Below are 22,733 nucleotides of genomic sequence, written 5' to 3'. Positions count from 1 at the left end.
GATTTCCTACTGAGTGAGAAAATGGCAGGAAATTGCTGTGAGGAAGCTCTCTGAGGGTACCTCTCCTAAGATAATTACACAGAGCACTGCTATGAGGAAGTTCACCACTGCAGCAGTCTCTCCTAGGCTGGCCAGAGATAGGGCACTACTGTGAGGAAGCTCACTGCTGTGGCGGGTCTTATCTAGATTACGCAGAGAGAGCGCAGTGGTGTGTAGAAGTTCACAGCTTCCAGGATCTGTCTTGGGTTGAGTAAGGACAGATCACGCTGTGAAGAAGCTTACAGCTGACCGTTTTTTTTAAGGCAGTATTGTGAGGAAGCTCAGTGTTTCTGCTCAGGACAGAGCAGTGCTGTGAGGGAGGCTTATTCTGGTAGCATTATGGAGAAAGAAAGAAAACCATTACTTCCTTCCAGTGTGAAGGCTAAGGAATTGCTTCTACCTTGCAGCTTTCCATACTGAAGTGGAGACACTGAGATCACTGCCAGCCCTGACTGCAGCCAGGGGACTCTTAATGCAGCAAGAAGCCTATCAATGGGACTGCTATATAAATTCAAACTGGGGGGGGCGGTAAGCTAGAGAAGGACCAACCCGAGGAAAGAGTCCACAGTCTCCACCTTTGTCACTGTCTCACTCTTCCTGCTATTCCTCTCTCACTCTGTGCAGTATTGTATCCAGGTCCTCTTTCCTCTTTCAGTTTTGCTCTGTGATGCCTCCCAACCTGACCGGCTACTACCGCTTTGTCTCCCAGGACAACATGGATAATTACCTTCGAGCTTTAGGTAACTCCACTCTTCTCCTCTTATTGCTTCTCCCTTCTATATCCCACCCTCCCCTCCCCACTCTGCAAAATGATGAGCCCCCCACAGGCAGGGATAGGATTTTTGTTCCCCTTTCTGTCCATTCATTTTTATTCTGATCCTGTAATCCCACCAGTATGAGCAGAGGGATTGTGATAAGGGCACCTGGAATCTGAGGAATAGTCTTGTTGCAGGGAGGTAGAAGTTATGGAAGGGACTGCAGGGAGGAAACCACAGAGGAGCAAGGAAGGGCACTGCTGTGAGGAAGCTCACTGCTGCCAGCATCCTATTCCTTGTCCCATCTCATGTCCCCAGATATTAATGTGGCCCTGCGCAAACTGGTTTGCCTCCTGAAGCCTGATAAGGAGATAATCCACACAGGAGATCATATGACCATCCGCACAATCACCTCACTGAGGAACTATGTTATGGACTTTGACCTGGGAATTGAGTTTGAAGAGGATCTAGGGCCAGTGGATGGACGCAAGTGCCAGGTGAGAGGTTTGTGGGAACAGATCAACTTCTGGAGGTCAACTCAGCTACAGGCACTGTCAAGCAGTTTGACTAATCACTGGAATTTAGTAGGCAAGCCTGTTCCTAATGGGTGAATCAAAAGAGAATCCAGCTCAGGGGTAGGGTAACCTTGTCTCTGCAGACCTAAGCAGGGTGAAAAAAGCAGGGCTTTCTCTTGCTACCTATGATAAACAGGAAATTTAAGTTAAAATTAAATGTAAAATAGAGCTGAGATATCTGGAGTTTCAGAACCCAGATACCCTCAACTCTGTCCTCTGTTAGCAGTACCCTGAAAAATCCAAAAATCAGATGGCTTGCTGGAACAAACAGATTTGTCCTGTCACATGAAAGGCTGGACCCTCTAAGATGCTGGAGTCACTCTGTATTCATGAAAGTCAGAGCAACGCAAAATAAAATGTAAAAAAGGCTCTCAAAATCAGTGACTACATTTCAAAATAAGTCCCAGAGAGAGAGAGCTCAAGTATGAGGGGAGTGGGTTAGAGGAAAGGTAATGGTAAACACCATACACAGAAATAGACATGGGCAGGGACTCTGTCTTCTTTTCCCACGACTGATGGTGTCTCCTGTCTCTTCACCCATTCTTTTCAGACCACCGTCTCCTGGGAGGAGGATCAGCTTGTGTGTGAGCAGCGAGGAGAGAAGAGAAACCGGGGCTGGAGACACTGGTTAGAAGGGGACCTGTTACACCTGGTGAGGTGGAGCTCAGAGCAGGATGTCATGTTAACACCCATTATGGAGAAATCCAGGGGTGCCTATACATGTGCAGGAAGGCTGCTCTGACACACTTTAATTATAGCATATCAGAGCAGACTTGGTTAATTGAGTCTGCTGGGCCATGGTAATAAGCACACTCCAGCAGTCTCCAGCATCTTGTTTATCAGCATCCCCACACTGAAAAATGGTGGTGGGGACACTCCAAGTAGTTAAAGCACCCTTGCCACCATTTTTCAGCATGGGGACACTGACACACATGACACTCCAGGCAGTTTTATTAAAGCAGCTCTCAGAGCCGCTTTGATTAAAGCACCCACTCCCAGAGCATCTCTACAAATGCCCTAAGAGATGCAATAAGATGCCGAAGGCTCTGCCTGGCATGATCATGCCTCCTCCTGTGGATCCCAGTCTCAGTGTCCAGAGTTTCTCTGGGGCAACAGCTGCTTCACAAAAACATCCTCCTATAGGGTTCAAAAGTTGAGTTGGCGGAGCTCACTGGGATCCAGCCAATGTCCCTTTCCTGCCGTGAAATCTGACTATGGCTCCAGAGATTCTGAGAGGGAGAGGAAAAAGAAGAACACAAGGTTTCCTGTGTCTAACACTGAAATCTCAATAAATCTTCAGAAACAAAGAGAGAGAGAGAGAGAGAGATGGAAACGGCAGGGAGGGACTGGTCGTGGGCAGGAGTGGGAGGCTCAGTCTGAACTGCCTGAGGAGCTGCAGGCAGGAATAGCAGGAGCATCTCTTGCAGGGCAGAGCTGCATGGGGACCCCAAAACTAGAATGACTGTGGGTTAGAATTAGGGAGCTTTGGCAGGGATGTGTGGGAAATGCAGGCCTGGAAGAGGTCTGTGGTTCAAGACTGAGGGGCATTGGCAAAGCTGTGTGGAGATGGGGGCAGAACTGGAAAGTGTGGGAGCTGTAGGTTAGGGTTGAGAGTCTCTTTCAGATCTGTCCTAAGTCTCCTCTTGTATCTTATTCTCCTTCCCAGCGCATGACAGCAGAAGATGAGGTTTGTGTTCAGATTTTTCAAAAAGTGAAGTAACCACAGCACATAAGGTATCAAGAATTGATCCATTTGAGCAGGACCAGCTTTGCTGCAGAGCCAAAATCAAAGCTAACAAATCTGCCCCCCATGTCACGCTTCAAACTGCCTTTGGATTAAAGAGATACAAATGGCCAAAACCTCTTTTGTAGTAATTATCTTCATTGCCGCCAATGTTTGCCTTGCATCTCACTAAGGACCACACCCTAAGTAATACTTGGGTTAGGTTTCCTGGCCCATTTTCCCACTCCATAGGGGCAAGGAGCCTTGCTGAGCACCGTATCTCCTTAAGTGAGTTCACTGTGCTACCTGTGAGAAGCACAGATTTCTTTGTGTTCTCCCTCAGTACTCAGGCGCTGGAAGGCAGGAAGCATGCAATGAGTAGATACTGGCTCCCCTTCTGGGTTGCCCCCAGGAAAAGAAAGATTACAAGAGAAGGAATTTCCAGCCTCTGGGGAAATCTGCTGATGGGGTGGGGAGGGGAAAAAAAAGAAGTCATGCAAGGTTAGAGGAGTGAGATGGAAGTCAGGCTGTGGGGTGGGAGGGAAATGGGGCTTCAAGTTTCACTGAGATCCTTTCAGAATAAGAGCTCTCATGTCTGAGATAGAGGGAAGGGAGGGTGAAAAGGAAGAGTCACTGTTTGGCTGACTCCAGATGTAAGAATCCAGAGAAGAGGAGAACACACAGAGTGAAGGTCAGAAGTGAATCCCCACCTTGCTCCTTGGGGCAGAGCTGTGCAGTGGCTGATACACAGATGGGACTGCCTAAGATTCTTGTCTAATCTTATTTGTTCCTCTGCTACCTTTCCTCTCTGAGACCCCTCTGGACTCTGTTCAGTGTGGAGTTGGAGAAAAGAGGGAAAGGGTCAAACCCCTCCAGTCACCTTCAGAGGGAAGATGGCATTGTCATCAGCCCATCCCAGTGCAGTCCACAGGAATAATGCTGCCCTGACCCATAAAACAAGCCCCTGATGTTTTTAGAGCTCATGCCGAGTCCTCCTGGGCATTGCTGATATCCTCCTGGCCTACAGCACATTCTGCCACTCTACTTGCTCCCACTGACACCCCACAAGTCCCCCTGGGTTTAAAATACAGACTTGAATCAAACTTTGTCTAAAAACAGTTTTGCCAACCAGGTGAGTCAAAAATCAGGAGCCAGGAAATCCCCAAATCATTTGATTTTAGGAAATAGTAAACTGTGGATTGTTTTTATTTGATTCTTTTGGGGATTTGGTGCTTTTGGGGGTGGCTTTCTGCTGCTGTCTCAAGAGCTAAAAACTAGAAATCTGTTTATTTAAAGCAAGGGTGTCAACTTCATCTGGCCTGAAGGGCTAAATGAGGGTTACTGGGCCAGTCTGGAACCAATCCCCTAACCCCTGGGCATGCAGCACCAACAGCACTGGGACCCACCCACCAGCCTCAGGGTGTGCTGTGCATGCTGCATACAGGGCTGGCACAGGACACATGCTGCCCTCAGTGCACAAACTGCACCTTTTTTTTATTAAAATATATTTCTATAGATAGAGAGTTATATATGTACATTCCCTATCATAAGCTTTCCATCACACATCTTAAATCCACATTAAGAAGCCCACACTTCCTGTTTCAATAAACACACCAAGTCCCCTGTGCACCCTCCCTCTACCCTCACCTACCCAAATAGTCCTTTAGTCCAAACCCCTATTTGGGGTTTACATTCTCAGTTCATTCACTGTCCTTGTCGCTGTCACTGTTGATGTCACTGTCACTTCTGCTGCTGATCCTGTTGTAGTCCTTCTCGCTGTCTTCAGGTCCAATTGCATCTCTGTCCTCTTCATTCTCTTTATCCACTTCCTTTCCTGGGGGGTCTTTGAACAACCTGTGCCAGGTATTGCTTTTCCAGATAGAGTTGGCTACGTCTTCTCCAGCCTCACCCACCGATTTCCAGTGGTAGGACTGAAGTTTGCTCAGAAACATTTTAACACAGTCTGTTTCTTTGAGTTCAGCGTGCCTGTATACCAGGAGGTTCCTGCATTGCCACAGGGCGCTCCTGACACAGGACACAAATTGGTCAAAACGCGTTGTCTGGGACCCCTGCTGCTCAGTGAGGTGTCCATACATCACCACGTCCCTTGTCATCAGCCTGACTCCTGTCACTCTTTCAAGGAGCTGGCTTAGCTTTTCCCACACACTTTTGGCATATGGGCAGTGCCCTAGGATGTGGTCAATGGTTTCTGCTTCTTCTTAGCAAGTTTCCCTGGGGCAATTGGGTCGAATCCCTTGTCCCTCCCTGTACCTCCACACCCTCACTGGGAGTACTTAGTGTGCTATCAATGAACTCAAGTCCCTGTGGTCCTTGCAGAGGTCCTTGTGGATTGGCAGTCCTGGCTCCAGATGGCTTAGCAGTCCTTATCGGGGAGCAACTCCATGGTTGATAACCTGTCTCTGTCTCTGACTGCCCTCTGTATCTTTTTGTGGTTGGACATAGTCACCAGGCTTTCCTTCTGTAACTGATACTCGCTCCAGAACTCATTCAGGATCCTGTAAAACCAAGGCTGCTCCATGGTCCACTGTCTCCCTACTGCTACAGGCAGCACAGGGGGTAAATCTAGGGTGTCACATGGAGCGCCTTGGGCCAGTGATCCATAGCCAAACTGTATGGTTTCATGGGCCAGATCCAGCCTGCAGACTGTATGTTTGACACCCATGATTTAACATGAAAGCTGAGCATGTCAAGTAATCATCTGACTCCCCCAAGCTGGAGCTTAAACATATGTAATCCTGCTTATGTTCTGCCCATGTGACTGGCTCTGTTCTATAATGGTAGCTTGTGTGTTTTTCATCCGCATACCCTCATTAGTATGCAGGTTTGGGGGGACTACAAATCATAGAGTCATAGAGAAGTCGGGCTGGAAGGGACTTCCAAAGGCCATCTAGTCCAACCCCCTGCCCAAGGCAGGATCATCCCCATCCAAACCATCCCATATATACAACCATAATCTGAACCCTACATAAGACTACCCTCAACCCTGACACAACACAGACCTAGCACCCTCACCTGCCATGGGTAAAGCAGAGAAACCACAGCAGCCAATGTCATGCTTCTATAAAATGTCAATATATGCTCAAGAGGTCCTGGATAGAGGGCCACACCCCCTGCTACAGAGGAAGGCAAAATGTCCTGTCCCACAGTCTATACTGTGTTTCATAGATTTCATAGACATTTGGGCTGGAAGGGACCCTGGAGGATCACCGAGTCCAGCCCTCTGCCCCAGGGACAGGAAGTCAGCAGGGATCATAGGATCCCAGCAAGATAAGCATCCAAATGTGTCTTGAAGGCGTTCAAAGTGGGTGCTTGAACCACTTCTGGTGGCAGTCGATTCCAAAACTTGGGGTCTCGGACAGTGAAGAAGTTCTTTTTTATCTCCAGCCTGAATCGGTTGCGGCGGAGTTTGTGACTGTTGGATCTTGTCATCCTTTGGGGCACTCTGGTGAACAGATGTTCCCCCAGATCCTGATGAGTACCCCGATACATTTATAGGTGGCCACCAGATCACCCCTGAGCCTGCCCTTTTCCAGGCTGAAGAGCCCCATGGCTCTCTGCCTGTCATCGTAAGATCTGTTTTCCTGACCTCTGATCACGCGCGTGGCTCTCCTCTGCATACTCGCAAGCTTCTCCACATCCTTTTTGAATTGTGGAGCCCAAAACTGGATGCAGTACTCCAGCTGTGGCCTCACCAAGGCCGAGTACAAGGGGAGAATGACGTCCCGGGATTTACTTGAGAAGCATCTATGGATGCAAGCCAGCATTTTGCTCGCTTTACTAGCTGCAGCATCACACTGAAGGCTCATGTTCATTTTGTGGTCAGTCATGATCCCCAAGTCCCTTTCAGCTGTAGTGCTAACCAGCGTAGCACTGCTAAGCCTATAAGGATGCTGCAGGTTTTTCTTCCCAAGGTGGAGAACCTTGCATTTTTCAGTGTTGAACACCATCAGGTTCCCATCCACCCATTTCCTGAGCCTGTCAAGATCTGCCTGGATCACTCTCCTGCCCTCAGGTGTGAATGCTTTACCCCAGAGTTTGGTATCATCAGCAAACTTGGCCAGTCCACTTCTGACACCAAAGTCCACATCATTGATGAAAATGTTAAATAGGCCCTAGGACAGAGCCTTGAGGGACCTCACTGGTCACAGCATGTCAAGACGATTGGCTCCCGTCAGTCACCGCCCTCTGGGTCCTACCGCGAAGCCAATTCCCCAGCCAGCAGATCGTGGTGAGGTCAAGGCTGCAGTTAGCCAGTTTAGCCAAGAGGTGATCGTGGGATACCAGATAGAAGGTTTTTTTGAAGTCAAGCTATCACCTGGACAAGTGGGAAGAGATCAATGTTGTATAAGTAACCTGGTCATAAAAGGAAATGAGATTGGTCAGGCAAGACCTACCCACAACAAACCCATGCTAGGTATCCCTCAGGATATTGCCCTTTGATAGTCTTTTCCAGGATCCTCCCAGGATAGAGGTCAGGCTGATGCCCTGTAGTTAGCCAGATCTACTTTCCTCCTTTTCTTGAAGATAGGCACAACACTGGCCCACTTCCAATCTTCGGGTACTTCACCAGAGCGCCAAGACCTCTTGAAGATCTGTGCCAGGGGCTGAGCTATGATGCTCGCCAGCTTCCTGAGTACCCTTGGGTTTAACCCATCAGGGCCGGCTGACTTGAAGGTATCCAGCCTGTCAAGGTGTTCCTTCACAAGGTCAGCTTCGATAGAGGGCAAGGAATTCTCCCTCACCTGGGCCTCCCTGACCCATAGTGGGTAGGGCTGTCCCATGGGACTGGTGAAAAACTGATGCAAAGAACCCATTTAGCAAGTTCACTTTTTCCTGGGCATCAGTTGCCCCATCTGGTTTAGCAGGAGTCCAATGTTGCCCTTGCTTTTCCTCCGGCTCCCCACACATCTAAAAAAGGACTTTTTATTTTCCTTGATATTTGTAGCTAACTGGAGTTCCATCGCAGCCTTGGCTTTCCTGATTTGCTCCCTGCAGGACTGGACCAGAGCAGAGTATTCGCATGTTGTTCTCAAAAGACCAAGGAGTTAAACTTATAGAACAGTAATGTTTGTTTATTTAGAGAACCATCTTAGCCTGCTTCTCTGCTGTTCCCTTTGGTTCCTGCAAATGTACTAACTTATACTTTTAAAGGTATCTTCATGTCTTCCTCCAGTACTAACTTTGGCAGTTTAGTTCAACCCATAGTTAAAGCACATTTTAGCAGGTCTCTATTAGTCTTTGTGTTGGCTTTATAGCTGTAAGTGGTCTTCTCAGATTCTCTGCATTCTCAATCTGTGTTGGTTCAGTTGTTGTTTGGTTTCCTTGTTCAGTTGCCTGTATTTGTGTGTCATTTTTAATCTTCTCTGTCATTTCTTGTTGCTTTATTGCTATCTCTGTTTCCTTCAGTGAATCTCATGATCATAGGATCCTAGAAAGTGAGGGCTGGACCTCAGGAGATCATCTATTCCAACTCCCTGCTCAAATCAGGACCAGCCCCAACTAGATCATCCCAGCCAAAGCTTTATCTGGCTGGGTTTTGAAAACTCCCAAAGATGGAGCTTCCACCACCTCTTCGGGTAACCTGTTTCATTGTTTTACTACTCTCCTAGTGAAAAAATTCTTCCTAATATCTAACCTAAACTTCGCTTGCTGCTCCTTGTTCTTTCAACTGCCACCACTGAGAATAGCTTACTCCATCCTCTTTCAAACCCGCCTTCAAGTAGTTGAAGACTGCTATTAAGTCTTCTCAATCTCTTCTTCTCTAAACTAAATGAGCTGTGTTCATGCAGTCTTTCCTCATGACTCATGTCTCCCAGCCTCCTTGCCATTTTTGTTGCCCTCTCTTGGACTTTCTCCAATTTGTCCACATCCTTTTTATATGGGGGGGGGGGGAATGTGGGAGAGGGGACAAAACTGAACACAGTACTCCAGATGTGGCCTCACCAGTGCTGAATAGAGGGGAATAATTACTTCCCTTGACGTACTGGCAACATACCTACCAATGCAGCCCAGTATGCCATTAGCCTTCTTAGCAACAAGAGCACATTGCTGGCTCATATTCATCTGATTGTCCACTGTAACCCCCAGGTCCTGTTTTGCAAAGTTGCTGCCCAGCCAGTCAGCCCCCAGCCTGTACTGGTGCGTGGGATTTTTCCATCCTAAGTACAGAACTTGGCACTTGTCATTGTTGAACCTCATAAGATTCCTTTTGTCTCAATCCTCCAGTGTGTCTAGGTTCAGCTTGTTCTGTTTTTTCTTCCAGCTTCTGCAGCCTGGGATTTGTTATTTCAGTTGCTTGGCACATTCTAACTACCTTTTCCAAATTAAGCTCAGGATCCTCTAGCAATCTTTTCCTGACCTATCCCTTATACCTAATACTATTTGATTTCTGATCATGGACTGTTTTAGACCTCCAAAGTTGCATGTCTGTCTCAGAAGTCTGAGATCTTTGACAAACTCCTCTATCATCTCACATTCTTTCTACTGTTTCATGTGGAAATTGTACCATTCATAGGTTTCATTTTGTTTAGATATACAATATTCCTCAAACTTTTTATTACTGTGTCACAGCTTTTCTGTTCTGCTTCTGACAGTTGTAGGCTATTACAAAGAGACAGAGAGCTTCTAGGCCTGCTATATTTAAAAAATAGCTACCTTGAATGGATCTTCCTTCTCTGTAGCTCCATTGGCCATCGTATATGGAGCTCTGCTTAAATTCTTCCAGTTCTCTGCTGCACTGCTGGACAGCTTTAACTCCTCTGGAATTCTGAGAGGCTCCATTTTTATTGCTTATATTCTACTCTTGGTACCAGTATTGTTCTCAAAAGACCAAGGAGTTAAACGTATAGAACAATAAAGTTTGTTTATTCAGACAGCCCTCTTAGCCTGCTTCTCTGCTGTTCCATGCAGTTTCTTTCTACTGCTCTGAGGCAAAGGTACATATATATTACACTCTTAAATTTCTCCACAAACATACCAATCTGACCATGGGGTACAATTCCTTCCTGATCCCAAATATGATGATTGATCTGACCCTGAGTGGAGGGGAAGGACCCTTGAGTCAGGAATGTCCACCTTTGCTCCTAGTTGGAGAATTGGCACACCCCAATTGAAGTCCCCAGCCCTCACTCTAGCCAACGTCCAAGGCCTCTAGGGAGGCTTAAAAACCCTCTGACATGTATAGCAGAAAAAGTGGAGATGGGCAGGAGCAACCAGCAAAGCCCAAAAGCATAGGAAATATCCATGGTAGAAAATAGGCATAGCTACGCCTAGATCATCCCTGACCAATGGCTGTCCGACTTCTTCTTGAACACCTCCAGTGATGGAGTCCACAACTTCCCTAGGCATCTATTCTACTGCCTCCCTAGTCTCACAGTGAAGAAGTATTTCTGGATATCCAATCTAAATGTACTTTGCTTCAACTTCAAGCCATTGGTCTACAACCTGATCTTTGCAGCAAGAGAGAAAATATGCTTTCCCTCTTCTTTATGGCAGCCCTTCAAGTATTTGCCTGTTTTCACTGATTGTGGTTGGGTGTGAAGAGTATGAAGGGTGTGAAGAGTGTGAAGGGTGTGAAGGTTCCAGATAGGGATTACTCTGTGGATAGCCTTGTGGTTCATCAGTTCTTTGAAGGAAAGTACATGTTCCGATAGTGGGTTCAGGAACAAATCTGATACTTATTATTACTAAAAATGATGAAAAAGATCCCTGAACCTACTGCTGACATATGTCAGGGTCTAAAGGAGCTGGGGTTGTATTGCAGCCTGAACAAGAGCAGCAGAGGTAGAGACCCCACCAGAGGAATGACAGAGGAGACCCCTGAAGGTGGCAGCCAGAACAACACTCCATAGCTTCCCACCCTAGCACTGCTCCCTAGTCTCAGAGTAGTAGTAACTGCGTGGGCCTCCCCACCCAGCACTTGTTACTTTGGTTGATGTAGGTCATAGAGTCCCTGGAGCAGAGCAGCAACTTCTGATAGCAGGGAACAACAGGACCTCTGGGGTTTGCAAAGGTGGTAGAATCTCCGGATGGTAACCCTGGGTGAGACCTCCTTACCAGTTGACTAGGCTAGGGGGTAGCTCTCTGGCTTGGTTTGCCAGTGATTGTGATCTGCTTTGAGCTAACAGTGAGTGTGATCTGTTTAAGATATAGTTAAGGGTTAATCATTAAGTTTTTCTTAAGGCATGCGCTTGCTCCTCTTTCCCCTTGTAATAAACTATGTTTTAGTTTAACTTTTGCTTGTGAGTGGGGATGTTTGCACATTAGAACACACAGTTAATGTTTATTTTCTCAGGTTTCTGGCCTGAAATTGAACCTGGCCCTTGTTACTGCCATCAAATGCCTGGCAGAAGGGTTACACATAAACGGGAAATGCGTGGGAATCATGATAAAATCCTAAGAGTTAGGAGCTCTGGGAAAAGTCAGTAGCTTCAGCCCTCTCACTGAAGGGGGAAAGTGGAACTACTTCCTTTGCCCCCTGGATTGGGCTGTGTTCTACTACTGTCTCAGCTTGGCTGTCTCATTACTCCCTGCTCACAGCTTCTCCTAGCAGAGGGCAGAGATGATAACCTCATTCAACAAGATTTAGCCAGTTTAAAACTTGCGGGAATTTAATACACATAACAGGGAGGCAATGCTGGAGATATTCGAATTAGAATGCAGAGCAGACTCATTTAATCAAGTCTGTTACAACATGTTCTAATTAGAAAGTGAACGTGCAGGTGTATAGGCAACCAAAGTGTCTAACTCCCATACGAATCACAGGCCATGAAGCACCTGAAGATTTGGACCAAAATGACTTTTTAAGTTGGTAAAATGCATTTTATTCCCACTGAGACACTTTGCAGGGAATCTGCCAGCCTACAAGGAGATTTCCAGGCACTTAAGAATAGAGTGGAGTAGAGCTGTAACTCTGCATGTGAAGACAGCTACTCCCACGGACACAAAAAATACATGACAGCCAGCTGTGATTCCATTCTTATTCACCCATGGTAAGTTGAGATCACAAAACAGAGCTGTTCAGCCTGGCACTGAAATACCTTTGTAAAAACTAACTTTGACTTGCAGCTCCTGCCTTCCCTGCCCTCTGTTATTCCAGTCTTAACCATACTCACAATTGGCAACAGTTTCCCACAGAGTTAGATGGATTTCACAGGGTGAGGTGCTTTGTTAGAACGTCCTGTTGCTGTGAGCTTGTTTTGTATGGTGGCCTCTGGGTGCCAGTCCCGTATGTAATTACCAGTTTCTCTCCCAGCAGTGTTCTTTAGGTGTAAAGTTCCTCACCAGAAATGACTTCTGATTGCAAACTTCCCTGTAAAAAGGACCCTGTCTCTGCAAGCACCTCTGAAAATGGTGCCCTGTGCCTTGCATTGTTCCTCACTGGTGGGTGGGTGATCACCTCCTTCCAAATGATGGCCTGTTGCCACAATTTTCCCATGGCTTCAGGCTCCCTGCCTGGCATACTCTAGATCTGCGTGAACTTTTCCTTTGTGGTTTGATAAAGTAACTTTAAAGAAAACTTACTGAGACAATGTAGTCATTTTAGAGTTATTTGAAAATCAGGAAATTCTAAGCATAAAGCTCATGTCCAAAAGTACAAGAATATTGGACATGGGACTTTGTCCTTTTTTACCTGTAAGTCCTGAAAAGATTTGCATTTTAAATGTTTTCTGTTCCCAGTTTCTTTTCACATTCATAACTTCGGCCTTGTCTATCCTGTTTCTCAAGGAAGATGCTATGAACAAAGAGCAAGGCCTAATCAACTAAGGAAGGGAAACAGGGTATTTGCAGGTTTTAAACATTTTTCTTTGGCTTTGTTAAAATCTATTTAACTCAAATACAATGGTAAACCCCCCCCCACTTTTTTAAAGTTTTCAAATCCTACCTCTTCATTGAAGAACCTGCTGATTCACAACTCAGAGGTTTCTGATGAGTCCTTCAGCAAAACACAGAGGAGAAAACCTGAAATTTTTAATAGTTTGATATTTTTAAAGTAAAAGAAGAGACAGTTTTTAAGACTACAATTTCTGGCCTTTTTCCCATACCTAGAAAAAATGCCAAAAAAAGAAGCAAGAAGGGAAGCAATGATCCTATTATCTATTACCCTTGTAGGAGTTCTTAAAAGCAACCCCCAATTGTGTTTGGATGTAGGAAAATTCACAGTTAAGCATCTCTTTAACAGCTAATGATGTTACTCATTTGCTGCAAAGAGGGTTCTGTTACCACAGTTGTTCTGTTCAGATGTAGACACTGCACAACCCCTACCAAAAACTCTTAGTTTTTGATCTGACAGTCAGTACCACAGTTCTAGCAAAGGAACAGCAGAGGGCAGCAGAACCTGTGTTAACAAAACCAATTGGCTCTGCCAGTCTCTTTTTATTTTAACTGTCTCTTCCCTCCCTCTCCTCTGGGTCTCCCCCCACCTTGCTATCTGAGTTAAGAGTTTCGATTTGGTTACAGCTCTCAAGGTCTGGCTAGAACATTTGGAGGGAGAGAGCGGGAGAGACACACACATCAGACAATGTGAGTGCTGGCAATTTAGGAAGGGCTGGGCTGGCATCTTGGTGAGGAAGAGGTCTAAAGGGTTAGATTTCTGGGGAAGGAAGGAGATAAATGCACATCATCCCATTACTGTTCTGAATGCTCATGTTAGGAATGGCCCTACAGTGTAGAGCAGTGAGGCTGTCAGAGGAGTGCTGGGGCCCCCACTCCCATAGTAACTCAGAGTGCTAAGAGGGTTGGAGGCAACAAAGAATCTGCCCAAGTTCTTGGACCCAGCTGAGGGTCCAGTAGGGAGGAGAGGGTGCTGTCTGGAGCTCATGCGGGGGTGTTGCAAGTCTCCTTTGTTTGTAGCTGAGAGACCTAGATGTGATAGAATAAGCGGAGCTAAACTGGGGGCTCTGTGGAATTGCTCTCCTACGGCTAAACTGAGGTCACAACCTTTGGACCCTGGAGAGCTGTGCTGGGTGAGCTCTTAGAGTGACAACATACAAAAACAACCTGTTGGCCTAGAGTCAAAAGGAGGAGCAACCATGCAAGCCATTATGGCCAAAATTCTTGCACCCTCCCTCACCCCACCCTCAGTTCCAAGAGACCCGGTTCCAAGTCGTCTCCCTAGAAATTGGTTCCTGGCCTGATCCATTTTCTTGGCTTGGTGGATATCACCCAGCTGTTTCCTGATTCACCCGCCTGTATCTCTGATGTTTCATAGGTCTCCTTGGTTCTTAGTGATCAGGGACCAGCATCTGGTGTCTTGTGCCTAGAGCCAGCTCAGCCATGGGGCCATTAGGGGGCTCCTCAGCCTCCTGTGAAGTCAACTCCAGTTGTGAATAACCCAGCTGCATGGCTAGTCCACAACTTGCCTTCCCATGTATGCTGTGTTTACAGGTTTTTCCCATTTCTACTGTGGGAGTCCCTCCTCTTTGGAGTGATCAGTTCCAGTCAAACCCCCAAAAAGCTGTATGGGGAGATCACATCTCCCAGTTATCCCAAGCCATACCCCAACAACAACAGCAGCAGCTGGGACATCGTAGTACCAAAGGGCTTTGTGGTGAAGCTGACCTTCTGGCAGTTTGACCTGGAGCCATCTGAGTCCTGCTTCTATGACTACGTCAAGGTAAGACCTGGGGTGTGGTGTGAGTGGGGAGAAGAAACTAGCGACCTCCAGGTGCAATGAGATGCCCCTTTGCCTGTCTAACAGAGGAAACAGAGGGAGTTAAAAGGATGGTGATACAAGGAGCAGAGACTAACCAGATAGTGGCAGCACACAGAGTGGATTGAACCTCACAAATTCTAATGATTTCCCTTTCCCATCATTCCTCTGGGTAGATCACTGCAGACAAGAAGGATTTGGGCCGGTATTGTGGCCAGCCAGGCTCAGCCAAGGGCAACCACCCAGGAACCAGGGAATTTGTGTCCAAGGGAAACCAGATGAGGCTGAAGTTCCAGTCTGACTTTTCCAATGAAGAGAATGGCACCCTCATCCCCTACAAAGGATTCTTGGCCTATTACCAAGCAGTAGGTGAGTAGGAGATAGCCACACAATAAAAAGGGAGCACATAGGGCTGGTACCATCTGTCCCCTGATGGAAGAATAAAGAGGGGCCTAGTCCCAGTCTACAACAGTTTGAGGTACTGGACAGGATCCAGATTCAGAGTCCTGTGAATCTAGAGCCTTTGGTGTTTATACAGAGCTGTTTTGCTTTTATGCCTGCACCTGCTCTCTCCTTAGATCTGGATGAATGCACCCATGGTAATGCCCTTGAGGAAGAAGAGGGTCCTCAGTGCCAGCACACCTGCCACAACTACATTGGTGGCTACTTCTGCTCCTGCCGTCCTGGTTACAAGCTCCAGAATGATCAGCACTCCTGCAAAGGTGAATGAAAAAGGGGGAGATCAATGCAGAGAGAGAAAGAGCTGAGAGCAGGAGCCTGCTGGTGAGGATGAGAGAGGGAGGAGTGACTTAAGAGGCAACAAGGGAAGAGGACACATATTGTCTCCATGGGTGCACACTGAAGCCCTGGCTCTTTTCCCCTTTCCCCAGTGGACTGCAGCAATGAGCTGTTCACAGAGGCATCAGGATACCTATCAAGCCCTGAGTACCCTGAGCCATATCCCACAGAGCTGCAGTGCAAATACAGCATCCGCCTGGACAAAGGTCTGAGCATCACCCTCAAGTTCTTGGAGCCCTTTGATATTGATGAACACCAGAAGGTCCATTGTCCCTACGACCAGCTCAAGGTACTAGAAATTGGCAAATGTCTCTTTCCAGCTCTGCTGGCACACTGGAGCAGCCATGTGGCCAGGACCACTGGGAGGAAGATTTAAAGATTAGCAAAGGAGGAATGACCCAGGCTCTGGGGCAGAACTGTTTCCCTCAGTCCATTTGCTAGGACCTCTCATTTCCACTACCCTGAACACTGGGGATTCAGGGCCTTCCTGGACCAGTGCTGGTCTCCTTTGCTTTTTTTCACAGAAATCATAGAAAACATAGAGAAGCAGGGCTGGAAGAGACCTGTTCAGGTCATCTAGTCTAATTCCCTGCCTGAGGCAGGATCATATCAATGCCATCCTATATATATCTATAATCTAACTCTTAATAAAACTACCTTCAACCCTGAGACAACACAAGACTTAACACACTAACCTGCAAGGAGACAAGGGCACCAATATCCTGCTTTTGTAAAAGATTGTTAATACATGCTCAAGAGATCCTAGGTAGAGGGCCACATCCCCCACTACGGAGGAAGGCAAAACCCCCCACAGTTCACACCAACTTTTCACCTCCTCTTACCTGCCAGTGTTCTTGCCTCTTCCCTAAATTCATAATTAGATGGGATTGTAGGTCTGAACCCAAGATGGGAGAACCAGGTAAACCTGGTTGGACAAGCCAACTGGTCTGATCTGACAGTGGACATAAGGCTGGGTGGGTCAGAAAGCCAATTCTTTATTCACTCCTTCTCCCCTCCCCAACCCTGCAGCTGCGGAGGAAAGTACCGGGCCCCTGCACAGCTCAGGCAGGCAGGCAGACTCCAGGGAGAAAAGAAAAAAAAGATCAGGCTTTTTTTTTCTTCTTCAGTGGAGCCTGCTTGCATGGTCTGCTACCGGACTGCCTGTACAGGCTGCCTGCATAACCTCTGAGCTGCACTGGGCTCAGTGCTTCCCTCCGCGGCTGTTGCACTTTGTTAGGTAGCAAACTAAAACACCTCAGAGGTGTTTTATTTTGCTATGTCCCAACATCATTTAACAAGTAATACGCTGCCAACAATGTAAACAGCAACACCATTAAAGCAATGCAAAATTGCATTTAAGCCACTTTAAAGGCCAATTTGTGGTGTGTACAGAGGCCCTATAAGATCAAGGGATGGAGCAAACAGATCATTGGTCTGGCCTGACTCAGGGAAGGAAGTGGAAACACTGTGGTGGAGGAGTATGTTGGTCTGATTCTGGCCCCTGTAAATCATCTGTTCTTTCTCAGGTCCAAGCAGGAGGGAGAGTGCTTAATGAGTTCTGTGGCAAGGTGTCACCTGGCATCATTGACACGAACAGCAATGAAGTGGACATTTTATTCTTCACGGATGAGTCGGGGTTCAGTCGTGGCTGGAAGATCCACTATAGCTCAGAAAGTAAGGTGTGCCTTGCCCTGAGCTTACTTCAGGCCTCTGCAGGCTTTTTGCTAACATCCACCCCATTTCTCCACAGGAATCCGGTGCCCCCAGCCTGTACCACAGGATAACTTCACAGTCATCAAAAATCTGCAGCCCGTCTACCAATTTCGCGATTATTTCGTTGTTAGCTGCCAGACAGGCTACAGACTCATGGAGGTAAGACCCTTTTCTCCACTCCTCCTGATCTGTTCTCCACTCTTCTCCTGTCTCTCTTTTTTCTGTTGACCTCACCACACTTCCAGGTATTTCTGTTCTCTTAACTCGTCCCCCTCCACGCCTGTCACTCCCTTCCTTTCCCGTAAAACCAGGCCTTGTCAGGAGATTGGACAACACAGGTCTGAAGAAAAATTGGGAAGCAGTGATTTTCTTCTGGAAGGCTATGAAAAGCCTCAGCTCTGAGCTCAGGAATCTGCCTAAAGGTAGAAGGAGTTACTTACTCCTCTCCTGTACCATTCCTGGGATTGGGTGTATCTATGGCAGACCTGTGAGGAGAATCCAGTTCATGGTTTTGGAGGAAATCAGAAGGAAAGTTGAACTGTAATGAACAAGAAGCATCTCCCCTTTGATTTGGAGTTGGGAATAGAGATACAAGATTATATGGGGCCCTTAGTTCTACTTTATTTTTCATGCAGGGTGGCCAGAAGCTGGCATCCTTCACTGCTGTCTGCCAGGATGATGGGACATGGCATCGACCCATGCCACAGTGTAAAAGTAAGTCAACAACCTCAATTATCTTCTCCAGAAGGGCAAGTTGAGGGTTCATCCACTTGGTCTAATTTAGTCCTTGTCCTTTCTGCTGAGCTTCATTGATGGAAGCTCATTCCCATTAGTCTGACAGTATCATAAGTACCATGAAAATGTCTGTTCCCCCTCACACTGTAAGACCTCTGTAAGTGATGGATATCAGGGTATAATGCAGCCAACATGCTTCTTACTAAAATTTATTTAGTGAAAAATAGCCTTTTCCCCTAACAAGAGAAATTTTGGGCCAAAAAATAAACTGTTTCTAAATGAAGCATTTCCCTTCCCTCCCTTGCACCTTGGACTCTGTGAGTCCCCCGTGGGGGGCTCAATATCATTCTGGTGATGAACAAAGTGGCTACATCTGACTCCTTTTCTGGTTCTGTTTTGTAGTTGTGAACTGTGGTGACCCCAAACTTCTAAACAATGGGTATTTCAATTATGTCAGCAAACCTGGGAACAACGAATACCAATCAGCAATCACATACCACTGCAACAAGCCTTATTACCAGCTGGTCACCAAAGGCAGAAGTGGTGAGTTCTGACTGGAAAATCCCATCAGATCCCATATTACCTTAATTTCTCAGATCCAGGTCAGCATCAACTCCTATCCATTTACTGGGGCTCCAAGTTGTAGCACTATATTCTAACTGATGATGTTCTGAGCTGTTCCTCTGATGAAACAAGTCCCCAGACTCTCAATACTGAAGAATGTTTCCTGGGTTCTTCTTTTGTGGCTTTCTCCAAGCCCATTCTCACTCCCCAAGCAACTTCTCTCCTCTCAGGCACTTTGAGGTTTCATATATTTCATTTCCATGTGATTCCTTCATGCCAGGTGAGCCTAGTTGTTTGAACCTCTTCCCGCCATCCATGTGGAATCAAGGGATCATGGTTCTTGACAAGAGAATTTCATCATATAAACTAACATTATAGACCTGGACCCCAAAGTACCATTTTAAATTGGCTGCTTCCAGGGGTGGATCCAGGGGTTGTGCAGCAGTACCCTTTGGTTATGCCGTGCATGCACAGTGAACTCTCACAGCTCATAGGCACTTCAGCACAGCTCCTGCTGGGAGCTCTGGGAGCTCACTATTGGTCAGTGTGAGCTCTGTGCAGAGTCCCTGCTTTTAAGTAGCTCCAGGGCCTGCTGTTCATCACTCTTCCCCTCCCTTCTTTCCACCTCCTCCCCTCTCCTCCCCCTGCCACCCCTGAATTCAGCAGTAGGGGAAAGAAGGGGAGAGGTTGATGTGCAGCCCCTGTTTTCATTAAGCTCTGAAGGCTTGGCCCTGCCACAGCTCTTTCCATCTTCTCCTTCCCCACTACTTCAGCAGTGGGGAAGGTGAGGAGAGAGGGGAAGAATGAAGAACAGAAGTCTCTGGACTGCTTTAAAGCAGATGTTCTGGACAGAGCCTGCCCTGGACTGCTCAGAGCTCATGGCACATGAGAAGCTCCCTGGCATCCAAGATTACAGTGAGGGGCTGTGGCCATACCCGCTTCAGATGAGCTCCTTTCACTGTGCATGTGCCTTACCCCTGAAGGGAGGTGGTCACACCCTTGTCACTGAAATCCTGGATCTGTGCATGGCCATTTCCCAAGGTACACCCTGAGTTTGGAACTCGGTTCCACACTAGATACATCTAGTGACTGAATGCTATAAAAGTAAGCATACGCTACGTAATGGGGAAGATGAATGCTGAGGAACTATTATGTATTAGGTATTGTCCTTAAAGCCCTAATAAGTGAGTGTTAATGACCCCCAGTCAGTTTTCAAAGATAGAATACCATGCAGTTTCTTTATGAAACATGTAGTGGGCACAAAACTTGATAAACAGTACACAGCATAGCAACGAGCATTTAGAATATTATGGATATTCCAAATATTCATGAGAAACTTGTTAAATGAAAGCCACTGCTGCTCCTCATGGAGGCTTCCCTAATTTATTGCTGTTGCCCATATCAATATATAAAGTTTTGATGTAAACATTATGCTGTTTTACTTCAGCACGGACCTGTAAACACATACCCCTCAAGTTTTCCTCCAGAGTTGGCATGTCAGTCTTCATAGTATGATTGTACTATTGCAGTGCATGTCATCTGGATTCATTAGAGCTTAAGCAGAATGGTGGCAGCATCCCAATCCTTTCAAGACACTTCAGAGCCCTATCAGCAAACAGTCTGTGGTTCTCCACAGCTAGTAGCATTCAGGGATAGGCCATGGGATAATAGTTTCTGGTCTCCTCAGCACCTGATGAAGACATCTATAAAAGGCGTTACTAGGTATTAAATGTCAAGCTAGCTTGCCGCAAGGTAACCTGCCTCTACAGTTGCAGAAGCAGTTATATGAGGCGAACTGCCACACCCCATTTATGGCTGTTTCTGGGCCTGTTGCACTAGCTTACCCTGTCCTGCCCCCTGCACAAGTGCAGACACAAGGTGAAAAGCCATGCCTCCAACCCACTACCTCCTTCCCTTTCTTGGAGCCAAAGTCAAAAGCTGTCATAAACAGCACATATACACTGCCCCCCTGTCCTCATCAGCACATGTTTTTCTCTATTTGAAGCAAAAGTTGCTGTCTTTCTTGAACTAAGAAATTCAGATTTGAGCAAAGTAACTCAGGTGGAGACTTCCCAGAGAGTACAGAGAGGAACCATCCCTCCCTGCCTATGCTGTTCTGTTTCTTGGATTGATGGACTCAGAGCTGAGCACAGCATGCCAGTGGGATGCCTGCTCTGACTGTGGATGACCTCTCCCTGTAGCCCTGGCCTCATTATTTTCTTGCCTCTTCTCACAGATACCTATACCTGCTCTGCCCAGGGTTCCTGGAAGAACGAAGATGGCCATGTGGACATTCCAGCATGTTTACCAGGTCAGTTGGGAAACCACTCTCTTTATCTAGCACTCAGCTATATGCCTTTAGGGTCCCTGCACAGTCAAGATATCAGACAGAGAAAGGGATGAACAAGTAGAAGAGATAATAATGTGGGGACTAGATAGTGATGGAGAATGGGAAAGAGACAGACTGAGAATGAGAGAAAGCAGAAGCAGGGAATGTGATGGTACAAAGAGAAAGACAGATTAAGGAACAGAAACTTACAGTCATTTTGGTTCCTCTCTCTTCCATTTCACAGTGTGTGGGAAACCAGACAATCCTGTCACTTCAATCCAGCGGATCGTTGGTGGCAGCAGGGCAAACCCAGGAAACTTCCCATGGCAGGCAAAAACACGCATCCATGGGCTCGGGGGTGGGGCTTTGCTGGGTGACCGCTGGATCCTGACAGCTGCCCATACCATCTACCCCAAGAACAGAGAACGTGGAATGGAAGCAATTGGGAGAGAGGGCGAGGCTGTACTGACTGGGGATGAGGAGGTGTTCCTTGGACACACAAACGTGACTGAGATCCATAAGCTGGGTAACCGACCTGTCAGCAGAATATTTGTGCACCCAGGCTACAAACCTGGCGACACCCACAATTTTGATGGGGACATTGCACTGCTTGAACTGAAGGAGCCAGTGAAGCTGGGGCCCCATCTGTTGCCCATTTGCCTCCCAGATGTTAAAAACAATACCTTCTACAACACGGGGTACATGGGGTATGTGAGTGGCTTTGGAGTGGAAAAGAATATTCTTCCAGACCATCTGAAATATGTGGCACTACCAGTGGCTAGCCGGACAAAATGTCAACAATGGTTGCAGGATAATAACCGAAAGACCATGGATAAGACCATGGTGTTCTCTGAAAATATGTTCTGTGCTGGCTCACTCTTTGCAAATAAAGACACCTGCCAGGGAGACAGTGGGAGTGTCTTCACTGTGCTGGATCCAGAAAGTGAGCGCTGGATTGCTACTGGTATTGTCTCTTGGGGTATTGACTGTGCTAAAGGCTATGGCTTCTACACCAAGATCCTCAACTACCTAGACTGGATCAAAAAAATAACAGGAGAGAAGACGCTCTGAATGCCAGCAATTGTCTGAAGGCTTAGCAATATCATGTAGGCTTCCTAACACCAGCACATTCTTTGTTGAAACTTTGATGATGCCATTAAATCTTCTCAACACTGCTGTCCCATTGGCTGAAGCCTTGAAGACACCACAAAAATTTCTGAGGCTACCACATCATTGCCTGAATTTTGGTGACATTATCAAAGGTTCATAATTGTGCTCTGCTATTGACTAAAGCCTTGCTGATATTCTAAAGCTTCCAAATATAAGCCTTGATAACATCAGGAAGCCTTGGGTAATCCAACATTCAATCGCCTGAAATTCTGATAATGTCATAAGACTTCTGCAATCTGTTACACTGTTGTTTAAGATGCTTGCAATGTGGCACCCTGTTCTGGATGCTGCTGCACTTGCTGTTGAGTGCAGTTTGTATTCATCCCCAGGCACCAATAAGGTTCTATCAACATTAAAATCACTGCTACCAGAACAAGAAGTTTTTATTTAACTGGCTTTTCTCCAGTCTCTGTATTTAGTAACTAGTACCCTTTTCCAAGAAGGTTCTCAAAGGAGCTTATAGGCTCAGCCATGAACTCCAGGGTGACCCTCTGCCAACCTGTTCCCTCCTTCCAGACCATACAAGATTCCCCCCACAAAAAAACAGTCAGATCCAGGATGAGCTCCCATACATGCATCTACCCATCTCCACATACACTTTTTTCTTTCTCCTTTGCAACATCCAAAGACTTTCTTCTTCCAACTCCTCTTTCTGCACAGG

The 22,733-nt window shown here is 46.7% G+C and overlaps 2 protein-coding genes across 3 annotated transcripts; both read left to right on the top strand.

Annotated features, from left to right (window-relative positions):
* The first annotated feature begins 570 nt into the window (after nucleotides 1-570).
* Nucleotides 571-3,229, top strand: RBP5 (retinol binding protein 5). 2 transcript variants are annotated; one of them, XM_090055594.1, is made up of 4 exons: nucleotides 571-779; nucleotides 1,179-1,291; nucleotides 1,920-2,021; nucleotides 3,036-3,229. In XM_090055594.1, the coding sequence occupies exons 1-4, from the start codon at nucleotides 707-709 to the stop codon at nucleotides 3,087-3,089; spliced, it is 342 nt and encodes a 113-aa protein (XP_089911720.1). In that variant the 5' UTR covers nucleotides 571-706; the 3' UTR covers nucleotides 3,090-3,229. The 2 variants fall into 2 exon arrangements, with proteins under 2 accessions (XP_089911720.1, XP_089911710.1); XM_090055584.1 differs by having other exon boundaries at nucleotides 573-779; nucleotides 1,113-1,291.
* A 9,798-nt stretch (nucleotides 3,230-13,027) lies between these two features.
* On the top strand, nucleotides 13,028-22,451 carry C1R (complement C1r). Its single transcript, XM_090055570.1, has 11 exons — nucleotides 13,028-13,634; nucleotides 14,499-14,727; nucleotides 14,940-15,132; nucleotides 15,342-15,485; nucleotides 15,654-15,850; nucleotides 17,088-17,235; nucleotides 17,312-17,433; nucleotides 17,910-17,988; nucleotides 18,412-18,552; nucleotides 20,810-20,884; nucleotides 21,147-22,451. Coding segments are annotated over exons 1-11 (2,157 nt in total). The 5' UTR covers nucleotides 13,028-13,632; the 3' UTR covers nucleotides 21,974-22,451.
* The last annotated feature ends 282 nt before the right edge of the window (nucleotides 22,452-22,733 follow it).

This window comes from Crocodylus siamensis, chromosome 1, assembly GCF_052110815.1.
Source record: "Crocodylus siamensis isolate JL-2025a chromosome 1, ASM5211081v1, whole genome shotgun sequence".
In the NCBI taxonomy this organism is placed as follows: Eukaryota; Metazoa; Chordata; order Crocodylia; family Crocodylidae; genus Crocodylus; species Crocodylus siamensis.
This window is presented reverse-complemented; position numbering and strand designations above follow the sequence as displayed.

Bases quoted from the DNA above. Each gene is read 5' to 3' on its own strand.
- C1R (XM_090055570.1), top strand. The intron at 15,851-17,087 runs GTACTAGAAATT...GTTCTTTCTCAG, and splicing joins GTCCCTACGACCAGCTCAAG to GTCCAAGCAGGAGGGAGAGT. The intron at 17,989-18,411 runs GTAAGTCAACAA...TCTGTTTTGTAG, and splicing joins ACCCATGCCACAGTGTAAAA to TTGTGAACTGTGGTGACCCC.
- RBP5 (XM_090055584.1), top strand. From the start codon at position 707: ATGCCTCCCAACCTGACCGGCTACTACCGCTTTGTCTCCCAGGACAAC. The intron at 1,292-1,919 runs GTGAGAGGTTTG...CATTCTTTTCAG, and splicing joins TGGATGGACGCAAGTGCCAG to ACCACCGTCTCCTGGGAGGA. The intron at 2,022-3,035 runs GTGAGGTGGAGC...TCTCCTTCCCAG, and splicing joins AAGGGGACCTGTTACACCTG to CGCATGACAGCAGAAGATGA.